Source organism: Girardinichthys multiradiatus, chromosome 1 (assembly GCF_021462225.1).
Source record: "Girardinichthys multiradiatus isolate DD_20200921_A chromosome 1, DD_fGirMul_XY1, whole genome shotgun sequence".
NCBI lineage: Eukaryota > Metazoa > Chordata > Actinopteri > Cyprinodontiformes > Goodeidae > Girardinichthys > Girardinichthys multiradiatus.
The window spans coordinates 12,289,194-12,301,808 of NC_061794.1; the positions used below are offsets into that span (position 1 = coordinate 12,289,194).

General features: G+C 42.3%; 1 protein-coding gene across 1 annotated transcript in view; it reads right to left on the reverse strand.

Annotated features, from left to right (window-relative positions):
• ptpn11b (protein tyrosine phosphatase non-receptor type 11b) overlaps nucleotides 1-12,615 on the reverse strand; it is a 63,138-nt gene that overhangs the window by 17,750 nt on the left and 32,773 nt on the right. Inside the window, exon 3 of the mRNA XM_047363011.1 lies at nucleotides 11,637-11,831. Within this exon, the coding sequence (XP_047218967.1) occupies nucleotides 11,637-11,831 (195 nt within the window). The remainder of the gene's footprint in view (nucleotides 1-11,636; nucleotides 11,832-12,615) is intronic.

The following is a 12,615-nucleotide window of genomic DNA, read 5'->3' on the forward strand; positions in this document are numbered from 1 at the left end:
ACAGCATCTCAATGAGACCAAGATCCGGGCTTTGACTAAGCCCAGGAATTTCCATTTTTAAAACACTGGAGATATCTCTCCTCAACATAATCTATAAAGTGTAATTACTGCGACCCAGTCATTGGTAATAGTTTTACTGCTGAAAATCTTAGCGTTTATTTTCGCAATAGGACTCTTTCTCCCTCATTTAGCAACAGAGTAAGCTTGGGTCAACACTGGCGCAGCAGGAGGAGTTACAATTAGGCGCCTGCGAAAGTAACTGCCTTGTTTTAGACTCTGTAGTGGAAACACTCACAAAAAACAGTTGATAAAGTAGTCAAAATGCACCTTTACAGAACAAGATGTCCTGCTTCATAAAAGAAGCAATTTGCTTTAAATGTTGAACTCATTAATTACTATTGTTATTGTTAATTATTCAAAGAGCATCAGGAGATATAGTTTCTGTTGATATTTGAAATTTTTAGCAAAAAACAGGAATTTTAAAAAGAACATGAAGATGTTAGGATAGTTTCTGTTCCATACTCCAATCGAGGTGGCGGTAATGCACCTAGAAGTTGTTTGCCTACCAAAAAAAAAAAAAAAAAAAAAACAGAAGAAGAAGAGTGTGCTGCAATGAGCTTAGCTATCCCCTATATGTCTGTCAATTGAGCCTCAGCAGAGTGTGCCCTTCCCCTGTTTCCCTTGAGGGAAGAGGCTGCTGAAGTTCTCCAGGCCATAACCTCTGAAAGGCAGCCTGTAGGTGGTGACCACCCTCAGCTTGGGGAAGCTTTGGCTTTGGAAGGCCTTGAGCTTGGTCCCTAACATAAGAAAGATCTTCAGGTGGCTTTCGATTACAGTACAGTTCTCGAGCATTTGCAGAACCTCACTAGACTCGCCACCGGCAGCAGCCGCTAACAACCGTGACACTTCAAGACTCGCCATTGGCAGCAGGTAAGGGACCTTGGTTTAATACTTCCGTGCCATAAAGTGACAACTGGAATTTTCTGGCTTGGTCAAACAATGCCTTGAAGGAAATAATCCACTGACAACTTTTAGTGGATGAAGTGACGTCTCTAAATGCAATGCTAGTGGAAGGAGTCAGAAAGATAGCTATATTGGAGCAGAGGGTGGATGACTTGCTTTTAACTTCATGCAACATGACAGCGATCCTCTGAGTACTACACAGAGAAACTAGTATAACATCAATGGGACATTGTCTATTATTCGTTTCAAAAGTAAGAGTTTATTTGCCAATGTGAAAAGAATTTGAGCATTATTGCAGTTTCAGAAACATGGTTAAAAGATGGGGATGAGTCAGAATTTCAAATGGAAGGACATGAATTGCACAATTTACACAGAAAAAATAAAAAAGGTGGCGGAGACGCATACTTTATCAGCACAGCTCTGAAAGGTGAAATTATCATTAAAATGACAACTGTTGATAATGTGATGGACATAACTGAAAATTTTGAGTGAAAAAAATAAAATGTCTATCAGCTGTGTATGTCGATCTCTGGGCTCTATGTTCGAAGCATTTAATGACAAAATATTGGAACTATTTGAAAGAAACAGCAACAAAATGTTTTGCTGTGGAGATTTTAACATTGATTTACGAAACTTTGGCAAATTGAGCATAAGCAGCTATTTCATTAACTCATTGTATAGTCTGGGTCTGTTTTTTTCTTCCTAACGTAAACCGACAAGAATTATGTTACAGCCTGCAACTGTCATTGATAATATTTTCACCAATGTAATGGATGGAAAACTGTGACTATGTGAGTGACCATTTCCCAGTTAATTAGAAACAGATGCAAAAAAAAACTTGGAGGCACTAAAAAGTGACTTAAGAAACAAAATTGGGATACAGCATATGTATAAATAAAAAGGTGTAAATAAGGCATATGATTCATTCATGATGATACCGCAAAATTTATATGACAAAAACTGCAGCCTTTCATGTTTACTAAGAAAAATGCAACAGAAAACCATGGATGACATTTATTAATAAACACAATATTCTATTTAATGGAAATGGTTGAAGAAATATCTACAGCAATAGACAAGAGACATCATTTTGTTTGTATTTTTGTTGATCTTGAAAAAGCTTTTGATACCATAGACCATTGTATACTTTTGCAAAAGCTGGACAAATACGGCATTAGAGTGCTCGTATGGCAATAAGGTTCTAGGTATTTGGAAAACAGAAAACATTTTGTACAGATAAAGAGCTTTAGATCTAATCTATGCTATCTTCTTCTGTGGAGTACTGCTGGGGTCAGTCCTCAGGGGTCAGTCTTAGGGCCGAAGCTTTTTATTCTATATATAAACGATTTTGGTCATGCAGTCACACATCTCCAAAGTACTCTTTTTGCTGATGACACCTCTTTCTTCTAGTCTGGAGAACATTTGACACAAGTATTGGATGTGGTAAAAAAAAAAGGATTCAATGAGGAAAAAACATGGTTAAATGTAAACAAATTATCACTGAATGTTAAAAAAATAATCTATATGATATTCTGTAACAAAGCAATTTCCATTGATATGCCAACTGATGTAGATTGCGTTGTAATTAAGCATGTGAGAGAAACTAAATTTCTGGGTGTTATTCTTAACAATTGATTAAATGGGATGCCAAATATCAGTACTTTAAAGATTAACATATCAACTAAATCTGCAGGCAGTAAATGACTCGCTGAGTGATGAAGCTTTATTTATATTCTATTATTCTATGATTGAAATTTGGGGGACTACCTGCAAGACAAATATCAATTCCATTTTTTTTTATTTATACAGAAAAAAGCTAACAGAATTTAACAGAATAATATACAGCCAGTTTATCTAAAGAAAATATTTCTTAAATAAGATATCCATAAATTGAGAGGTGCAGAAATTTATACACAGCTCAAATTCAAAGCAAAAGTAATGCTGCATTTTGTTCATCTGATTAATAATAATAATATAGCTTTTCATATTTTAAAAAGTAATCAAACCAAATATGCTGATGAAATATAATGTAACTCAGTGAATGAGCCCCAGTATTATAGACAGTAAATCTAATTAGATGTTTATTTTTCTTTTCCTCATTGTTGGTTGGTGGATAGATGATACTGATGTTTATATTATCATATTTTTCTTTTTGTAAATTTTCCTTGTCTTTGAGGAAAGGTGGTAACCACATCCAGTCATTTTCTTCCTTCTACTTCTTTTCATTCATTGTTAGGGATATTCAGCTTTCGGGTGAAGTTTTAGGATGAGCCTAAAATGCACTATACAATTACAATTCAATTCAATTCAAAAATACTTTATTAATCCCAAATGAAAATTAAATGTTGTTGTAGCTCTTGAGCAGAAATGATGGCCACCAACAATGTTGGAGAAGTCAAGCAGAGCACTATGCATCAGCCACAGTTGTCACCAGGCGAGTCTTTGGTGGTGGTGGTGTTACATTGTAGGGCACGTGTGTCTAGTCAATACATAACTGTCTTACAATTTGTGAATGGTACAGAGACAAGCCCGTATGTGAATAGCATCATAATTCCAGTCACTGTCCAGGCCTAATTTCTGTAACCTATATAATATGAAATATTCGGTGTATCTTTAAGTGTATTAAATCAATCAATCAAATCAAAATTAAAAAAAGGTGTGAGCTGGGTCCAAAACGTCTTGCTGTTCAGTCCAGCTGCAGAACAGAATCCAACATTGTGTTTCTATAGCTGCTCCTGCAACAACAAACAACCCTCATGTTTTTCAGTATTACATTCTAAATGCTTCAGTATCAGCAGGTTTGTTTGGTTTTGCAGCTTTACATCAATTTGTCAATTCCTTTGAGATTGCTTTGTTAAATATCGAAAGCATGTGTTTCTTTATTTACTAGATGAACATAGCTTTAAGAACTCAACCGCAGCGCTGGACACTCTGCTCAGCAACATTTATGACTTCTCAAAGTACTACAATTTTAAAAGTGGGCACAGTGTGATATTAACTGCTCCATGTTTCTAGAATCAACCTAAAGTTCTCGGTAACACATCAATCACTGTGAGAACAGGCAGAAATATCACCACAAAAAAGTCACTGACACCGTCTATATTCACCTGCTGCTTCTCCACCTACCACTCTTTAGATCTGTGTATCTTATGGTGGATGTTAGTGCAAGGTAGATAAACAAAGACAGATAGGTGAGCTAAGCTTTTCCATCAGAGGGGGCGGACTGAAGTATGTTTCCTGTAATTTTCGTCTTTAACATAATTTAAATCTATATGTGAACTGTGAGTGTAGACTCCCACTCGAGAATGATAGTGTCTCTTATATTGCTGCAGGCTCACTTGAACTGATTTTTAGATGAAATACCTGCATGTCGACATTTAGTTTCCTGTGTGACGAGCCAGAATATAAGGGAAGTGTTAACAAGAAATGCACACAATGGAAAAACCACATAAACCAAAACCATAGACCAGAAGTAGTTCTCAGACCTAAATAGAACCTAAGACAGATACTTGGTAAAGATCAGATATTTAGAAATAAAGAGCATATACAAACATTTGTTTAAGATAATAATGTTTCGCAGACTAGGGTGGAAATATAATCATGCCACTTTCCACAAAGTTTTTTCTGCATTAAGTCCATGTATGGGCCCTGTAATTGTGTGTATATTTGCTTAGCATAGACATTAACCACTTAGCTAGACCAAACATGCATTTGGGAATGCGCAATTATTTATTTTGTGATTTGTAGATGTTAGGTGCATATAAATTTCATGTGTGGGAGTGTTTATTCAGAGCATCATCTCTTCAATCTGTGTAAACATGTAGGTGCACCGGTACATAATTAACGAGTTAACGGGGACTGCTAACCTACTGCCAGTCCATTGAATACTTTACTAAGTGATGCAGGAGTGAGCCAGTAATTCAATATTATTGTTGTTCTGTTGGCTCTGAGTGGAATTTCATTGAGGCATCAATGTCACAAACTAGAGAGGCTTTCAAACCCTTTGCTTTGCTGTTTTGGTTCATTCTTTCACTCTCCAATCATCTTTAAAGTCTAAGCAGACGAAAATATTTAAAATATTGTTTGAAGAACCAATAAACCATATCTGCATGCTACTATCAATATACATCTACAGTCTTGTAAAAAATTAGGACACCCTGTCACAAGCTGTGATTTTATACAACCAAACGATTACATCTGAATATAATAAAAACATGCTATTTCACCTGAGGCATAAATTAGGACACCCCCACATTTATTCCCATTTATTCCCACAATAAAATGGGTAAAGTCACACACAGGCATATGACATTGGGGTGCACAAGATGAGAACACTGTTATGCATCATTTTGAAAACAATTTAAACCTAAGAGATTTAGTTTACCCCTCCTTGAACTGCCACCTTAACGTGGTGGAGGAGTTTGAGTGCTCAAATGATCCTAGAGGCTATGTTGTCTGGGGCCTAAATGTCCCTGGTAGGGTCTCCCATGGCAAACAGGCCCTAGGTGATGAGTCAGACAAAGAGCGGTTCAAGAATCCCTCACAAGGACGAAAATATCGAGGCACGCGATGTCGCCCGGTACGGCGGAGCCGGGGTCCCACCCTGGAGCCAGGCCTGGGGTCGGGACTCGCTGGAGAGCGCCTGGTGGCCGGGTCGCTCCTCGCGGGACTCGGCCGGGCCAAGCCCGAACGAGAGACGCGAGGCCATCCCCCAGGGGGAACCGTGAGGGACCGGTGCAAAAGGATTGGGTGGCAGACAGAGGTGGAGACCTCAGCGGCCCAATCCCCGGATGCTACGGGCCGAGCGGTAGTGCAGAGTACCCGGCCTTCTTGGTGTCCCTGTCGGGGGTGCTGGATAGTGCCCCTCCCGGGGACTCCATTATTCTGCTGGGGGACTTCAACACCCACGTGGGAAATGACAGTGACACCTGGAGAGGCGTGATTGGGAGGAATGGCCTCCTCGATCTGAATCCGAGTGGTGTTTTGTTATTGGACTTCTGTGCTAGTCACGGATTGTCCATAATGAACACCATGTTCAAACATAAGGTTGTCCATCAGTGCACTTGGCACCAGGACACCCTAGACAGGAGGTCAATGATCGACTTTGTTGTCGTACCATCAGACCTTCGGCCGCATGTTTTGGACACTCGGGTGAAGAGAGGGGCTGAGCTGTCCACTGATCACCACCTGGTGGTGAGTTGGGTCCGCTGGAGGAGGAGAAAGCCGGACAGACTTGGCAGGCCCAAGCGCATAGTGAGGGTCTGCTGGGAACGCCTCGCGGAGCCCTCGGCCAGGGATGTATTCAATTCCCACCTCTGGGAGAGCTTTGACCAGATCCTGGGGGATGTTGGAGACATAGAGTCCGAGTGGACCATGTTCTCCGCATCTATTGTTGATGCTGCTGCCCGTAGCTGCGGCCGTAAGGTCTGCGGGGCCTGTCGCGGCGGCAATCCCAGAACCCGGTGGTGGACACCGGCAGTAAGGGATGCTGTCAAGCTGAAGAAGGAGTCCTATCGGCTGTGATTGGCTTGTGGGACTCCTGAGGCAGCTGACGGGTACCGTGAGGCCAAGCGTGCTGCGGCCCGGGCTGTGGCAGAGGCAAAAACTCGGGCCTGGGAGGAGTTCGGTGAGGCCATGGAGAAGGACTACCGGTTGGCCTCGAAGCGATTCTGGCAAACCGTCTGGCGCCTCAGGAGGGGGAAGCAGTGCTTCGCCAACACTGTTTATAGCGGGAGTGGGAGGCTGCTGACCTCGATTGAGGACATTATCGGGCGGTGGAAGGAGTACTTCGAAGATCTCCTCAATCCTGCCATCACGCATTCCATGGTGGAAACAGAGGCTGGGGACTCGGGGTTGGACTCTTTCATCACCCAGGCTGAAGTCACCGAGGTGGTTAAAAAGCTCCGCAGTGGCAAGGCTTTGGGGGTGGATGAGATCCGCCCTGAGTACCTCAAGTCTCTGGATGTTGTTGGGCTGTCATGGTTGACACGCCTCTTCAACATTGCGTGGCGGTCGGGGACAGTGCCTCTGGACTGGCAGACTAGGGTGGTGGTCCCCCTTCTTATGAAAGGGGACCGGAGGGTGTGTTCCAACTACAGGGGGATCACACTCCTCAGCCTCCCTGGTAAGGCCTACGCCAGGGTATTGGAGAGGAGAGTCCGGCCGATAGTCAAACCTCGGCTTCAGGAGGAGCAGTGTGGTTTTCGTCCCGGCCGTGGAACACTGGACCAGCTCTATACCCTTTACAGGGTGCTCGAGGGTTCATGGGAGCTTGCCCAACCGGTTCACATGTGTTTTGTGGACCTAGAGAAGGCATTCGACTGTGTCCCTCGTGATGCCCTGTGGGGGGTGCTCCAGGAGTATGGAATCGGGGGTCCTTTATTAGGGGCCATCCAGTCTCTGTACAAGTGGAGCAGGAGTTTGATCCGCATTGCCGGCACTAAGTCGGACCTGTTCCCGGTGCATGTTGGACTCCGGCAGGGCTGCCCTTTGTCACCGGTCCTGTTCATAACTTTTATGGACAGGATTTCTAGACGCAGCCAAGGTCCGGAGGGGGTCTGGTTTGGGGACCAGTGGATTTCGTCTCTTCTTTTTGCAGATGACGTGGTCCTGCTGGCCCCCTCTAGCCAAGACCTATAGCATGCGCTGGGGCGGATCGCAGCCGAGTGTGAAGCGGCTGGGATGAAGATCAGCTCCTCCAAGTCTGAGGCCATGGTACTCGACCAGAAAAGGGTGGCTTGTCCTCTTCAGATTGGAGGGGAGTTCCAAGCGGAGGAGTTTAAGTATCTCGGGGTCTTGTTCACGAGTGGGGGAAAAATGGAGCAGGAGATCGACAGACGGACCGGTGCGGGTACCGCAGTAATGGGGGCACTGTGCCGGTCCGTTGTGGTGAAGAGAGAGCTGAGCCGAAAAGCAAAGCTCTCAATTTACCGGTCGGTCTACGTTCCTACCCTCACCTATGGCCATGAACTTTGGGTCATAACCGAAAGAACGAGATCCCGGATACAAGCGGCTGAAATGAGCTTCCTCCGTAGGGTGCCCGGGCACTCCCTTAGAGATAGGGTGAGGAGCTCGGCCATCCGGGAGGGGCTCGGAGTAGAGCCGCTGCTCCTCCACATCGAGAGGAGCCAGTTGAGGTGGCTCGGGCATCTATACCGGATGCCTCCTGGACGCCTTCCTCGGGAGGTGTTCCAGGCACGTCCCACCGGGAGGATGCCCAGGGGACGGCCCAGGACACGCTGGAGGGACTATGTCTCTCGGCTGGCCTGGGAATGCCTTGGGCTCCAACCGGAGGAGCTGGAGGAGGTGTCTGGGGAGAGGGACGTCTGGGCGTCTCTGCTGAGTCTGCTGCCCCCACGACCCGGTCCCAGATAAGCGGAAGACGACGAGTACGAGTACGAGATTTAGTTTAGTGTGACACTGAATTAAATGGTACGATCAAATAGCTGTCTGAGGCTTTCACAAAGAAGCTTTTAGCATCTTCAAAGTCTAGTAAACAGAACTCAAAAGAATTTGAAATCAGCCATATCCCTGATTGGAAAGGACATTCAAAAAACTGCCAATACGCCCAGGTCTGGGCGTCCAAACAAGTTCCACCTGAAAGCATACAGCAGGATGCTAAAAGAAGTCTCCAAACCCCCCAACATGTCATCACCAGACACCAGGCTCTTGCTACAGTTCATATAAAAACACATGCCTGCAAAATCAGAAATGTCTGCCCACGTTTAACTTTCATGGCAGGTGTGCATGGGGGAAACCTTAGTTTTCTGAGAAAAACATCAGGCTTCCACTAAGAGAACATAGATAGTGCCAAGAGCTTCTGAAAAATGTTCTTGGAACATATGATTCCAAAACTCAATTACTTTGACACCAGAACCAAACTTAGCATTCAAGGAAAATTACCTGAAAAGTCAAAGCCCAGTGATGCAGTGGTATGACTTGAGCCCGACTGTGCACAAAAGAAACCTGAGAGAAAAACTGCTGAAATAATTTTATGTTAAGAAGTAGGGCAAACTTTCCTCAAACTGATGTCAGTAACTGGTAGATGACTGAAGATATTTAATTTAACCAAATAGTTTAACATCGGTGATTACAGGTTACGGTGTCTATTTGTTTCCTGTTAGAAAGCACATTTATTTCCATATCAGTTCTTAAATTAGTAAGCAAAACATATTTTGTACTTCACCTACCCTGAAATCACCTTTTTTCCATGGTTCAATAAAAACAAAATTAGACATCAATATGTGCACATTTCTTCTTAAAGAACTGGATATTTACTGGGGTGTCCTCATTTTTCCACATGACTCAGTTAGCAGGAGCAGCCTTAGACCAGATCTAAAGTTTTATGGAATATTTCCTCCACCAGTTCAAGTGTGTGAGTTGATTAACATATAGAAACAGTAAATTAATTAGTTTACCTAGTGTACCTAGACCTAAAGCCATAAAAATAATTACACCATTGGCTCTCCCAGATGAGTGGTCGTTACTTTAACCTAAATCTTCTGCCAGAGATCTGGAAGTTTCATGTTTCAACACAGTATCTTGGCTGCTCCTAGAACAACGCTCTGGAGCCAGGCTCTCTGTTTAATAATTTTACTTTTAGACTTCCAGGCCACAATTGGTATACTTTTTACACTATTACAGACACTTTACTTGGTATGCCTGTGTCATAGTCTGAGGTTGTTGTGGACCAAAGTGCAGAGGCAGGCGAGAAGATGGCATGGCGAGTAGAACGATGATTTATTTAAGTCAAACTCCGGCTTAACAGAAGGCAGGCAGGCAGGGTGTAAGAAAGTGTATGCAGGTGTCCAGGTCTGACAGATTAACAAGATGAACAGGGAAGTTGACGAAACAAACCAACGGGGAACAAAGAAAACAAATCAACTAACATATAGAGGGAAGTGAGTGTGGAACAATAGTCAGGTAATCAATAGAACAGGAGGTAGGTGTGACATGGCTAGCAGGGAGGTTGAAGGACAGCTGAAATTAATTACAAAAGTAAACCATGGGAGAAGGGACTAAATAACAAACTCAGAAAAACAGATCTAAGAAAACTATAACAACCTGGAAAATAAGAACTAACAAAGTAACCTGAAGACATAGAGGAGGACCTAACTGAAAAGTAAACAAACCCAAACAAATACAAATACGGACTGAACTAACTGTAAGGGAAGCAGAGAAAGTGATGACCTAGAATAAATGTAAACCAAAACGTAAACAATAAGTGGAACTAAGTATAGCGGCAAACAATAACTAAAAGCTAACCTGTCAGAAGGAACTGAAACAATAGAGACTAACACGGGGAACTAAACTAGGGATAAGGCTGGGAAGAACTACAAATATAAAGGGAAACGAACAGAGTAAATAATAACTGATGGGGAACTAATGACAAGGGGAGAAACAGGGACAGGAAACCAATAAACTAGAAGAGTGCAGCAAGAACAAATAACCTAATAACAAGCACAAAGAAACTAAGCCAGAAACTAAACTAGAAAACCCAAAGAAGCAAAGAGAACTGTAAAAATAATAATAATAATGATCATCAGAGGAGAAAACCATTCTAAGCAATAAATAAATGAGAAAGCAACCACTAAGGGAACTATAGGCGAGGGGGGAAAGGACTACTGAAACTAGGAGGCAGGAGAGAGAACAAAACTATCAGGAAACAGAAGGAATAAATAAACATAACTACTAACCCCAAAGGAATAGAAACACCTAACTGAAAAGTAAATAAACACAAAACCAAAACAAAGTCCAAAATGGCAGCCCCTGACAGCCTGCATGCATCTTTTACCTTTTGGTTATATGGTAGACTGCCTCAGGTACATTTTTGTGGACCGTGTAACTTAAGTTTTTCTTTGGACCCAGAAATGTTCACTGAGCAATTTATCAGTGGGCTCTAAATCACAAATAATTCCGGGATCTTTGCAGTATAGTGGTCCTTCGTTAATCCCCTGCTTTCCTGTTACCCCTAATGTACAGACTCAGGTAAATGAAATTGGGGTGTACTCCCTGGATATAGCGAGGAGACTTCTTCTCCTGATATCAGGGACTTCTATCTTCTCTTTTGGCCAGGCTTTACCAATGGCATATCTGATGACTCTGTCAAAAGGTTTATCTGCTTCACTCTGGTTCACGCTGGTTGGTTGTAGCTGACCTTGTTGCTGCCTTTCCATTCAATTCCATTGCAATTTCCTCTAAAGATGCATGATGTTTATAACAGTCTTGAGGTTTTACTGTAAGGCTACTGTTATTTAAACCTTTTAAGTTGAGATCCTCCTCCCAGTTTAAAGTTTTGTTTACAGTGGAATGTAACACAATGATATTTGTTCTTTTTCTGAACAAAATAAGAATGTACTATATTGACCAGTGTGTTGATTATTGCAATGTTAATAACTTCCGAAACTGATTTTGTTTTCCATAAGCAAACCAAATTTTGCCCAGGTTCTCCCGTGATAAAGTTGCTTCCTTTTGGACGATAAGATTATATGCGAAACTATAAAATATCTCTCTATCTTCAAGCATGAACTCTCTTGTATGTACATGGAGTTTTCTTAAAACATAAAGATTAAATCACATAGATTTGCATGTATAACTGTCCATGATTCTATTCACATACTGGGGAGTGTTGCTCTATGCAAATGTGAGGATTTCGATAGTGAACATTTAACTACCTTTCAGAGGTTGGATCCTTGCAGTTGAGCGGATACTTCAGCTCGATGACATGGCCGTTCCTCTCACGCAGGAGGTCCTGCTGTTCAGTGTAATACTGCACAAGCTCGGCTAGCGTGGCGAACTTCTCACCTCCATACAGGTCATAGTAGTCTCCAGAGTTCTGGATCTTAATGTGCGTCACCTCATTGTTACGCCTGAGAAGAATACAAAATCAGAACTTATGATTTGCATGCAAGAGCAATAAAATCTGCTACAAACAAGCTTTTCTTCTGTTAACATTTTCACTTTTTCACAGTTGCCCAGCAGAAATGCAAAAAACTACTTAACAGACACAAACAGCTACCCACACACATGCCCATGCAGTATAGGCTCACACAAAGAAAATCAAGACTTCGCCCACACTCATGAGCATAAACACACATACACTATAGACATGTCTAACTTATCAAGCCATCTGCTGTCTTTCTATCCTATTTTCAACAGTCCTCCAAGAACATGCAGATCACGTCATATTTTATACTATTATATAATCTGGTATTTTCTCCATTGTTTTAAGGATCTGCTTTTATTTTGTGACATCTAAGCACAGAAATTCATACAAATTACAAATTAGCTGCAAACTATTAGGAATATGGAAGGAATTGCATGGTTTTCAAAATTTTTTACTAATAAAACAAAAAGTGTTTTGTGCATTTGTTTTCAGACTCCTTTATTCTAATACCCCAAACAGCATCATGAAGACCAAAGACCCAACAGGCAGGGCAGAGACATGGCATTTTTAAGAGTAGCAGTGAGACCCACCATAACTCTGGAGGTGCTGGAGACTTCCACAGCTTGGCTGGGAAAATCTGTTCCCAGGACAAATTATCGTTGTGCATTCTACAATTATCTGCCTTTTATGAAAGAACGGCAAAAAGAACGCCTTTGTTAAAAGACAGCCAATAAATATCCTGTTCGATGTTTGCCACAAGCTGTGTA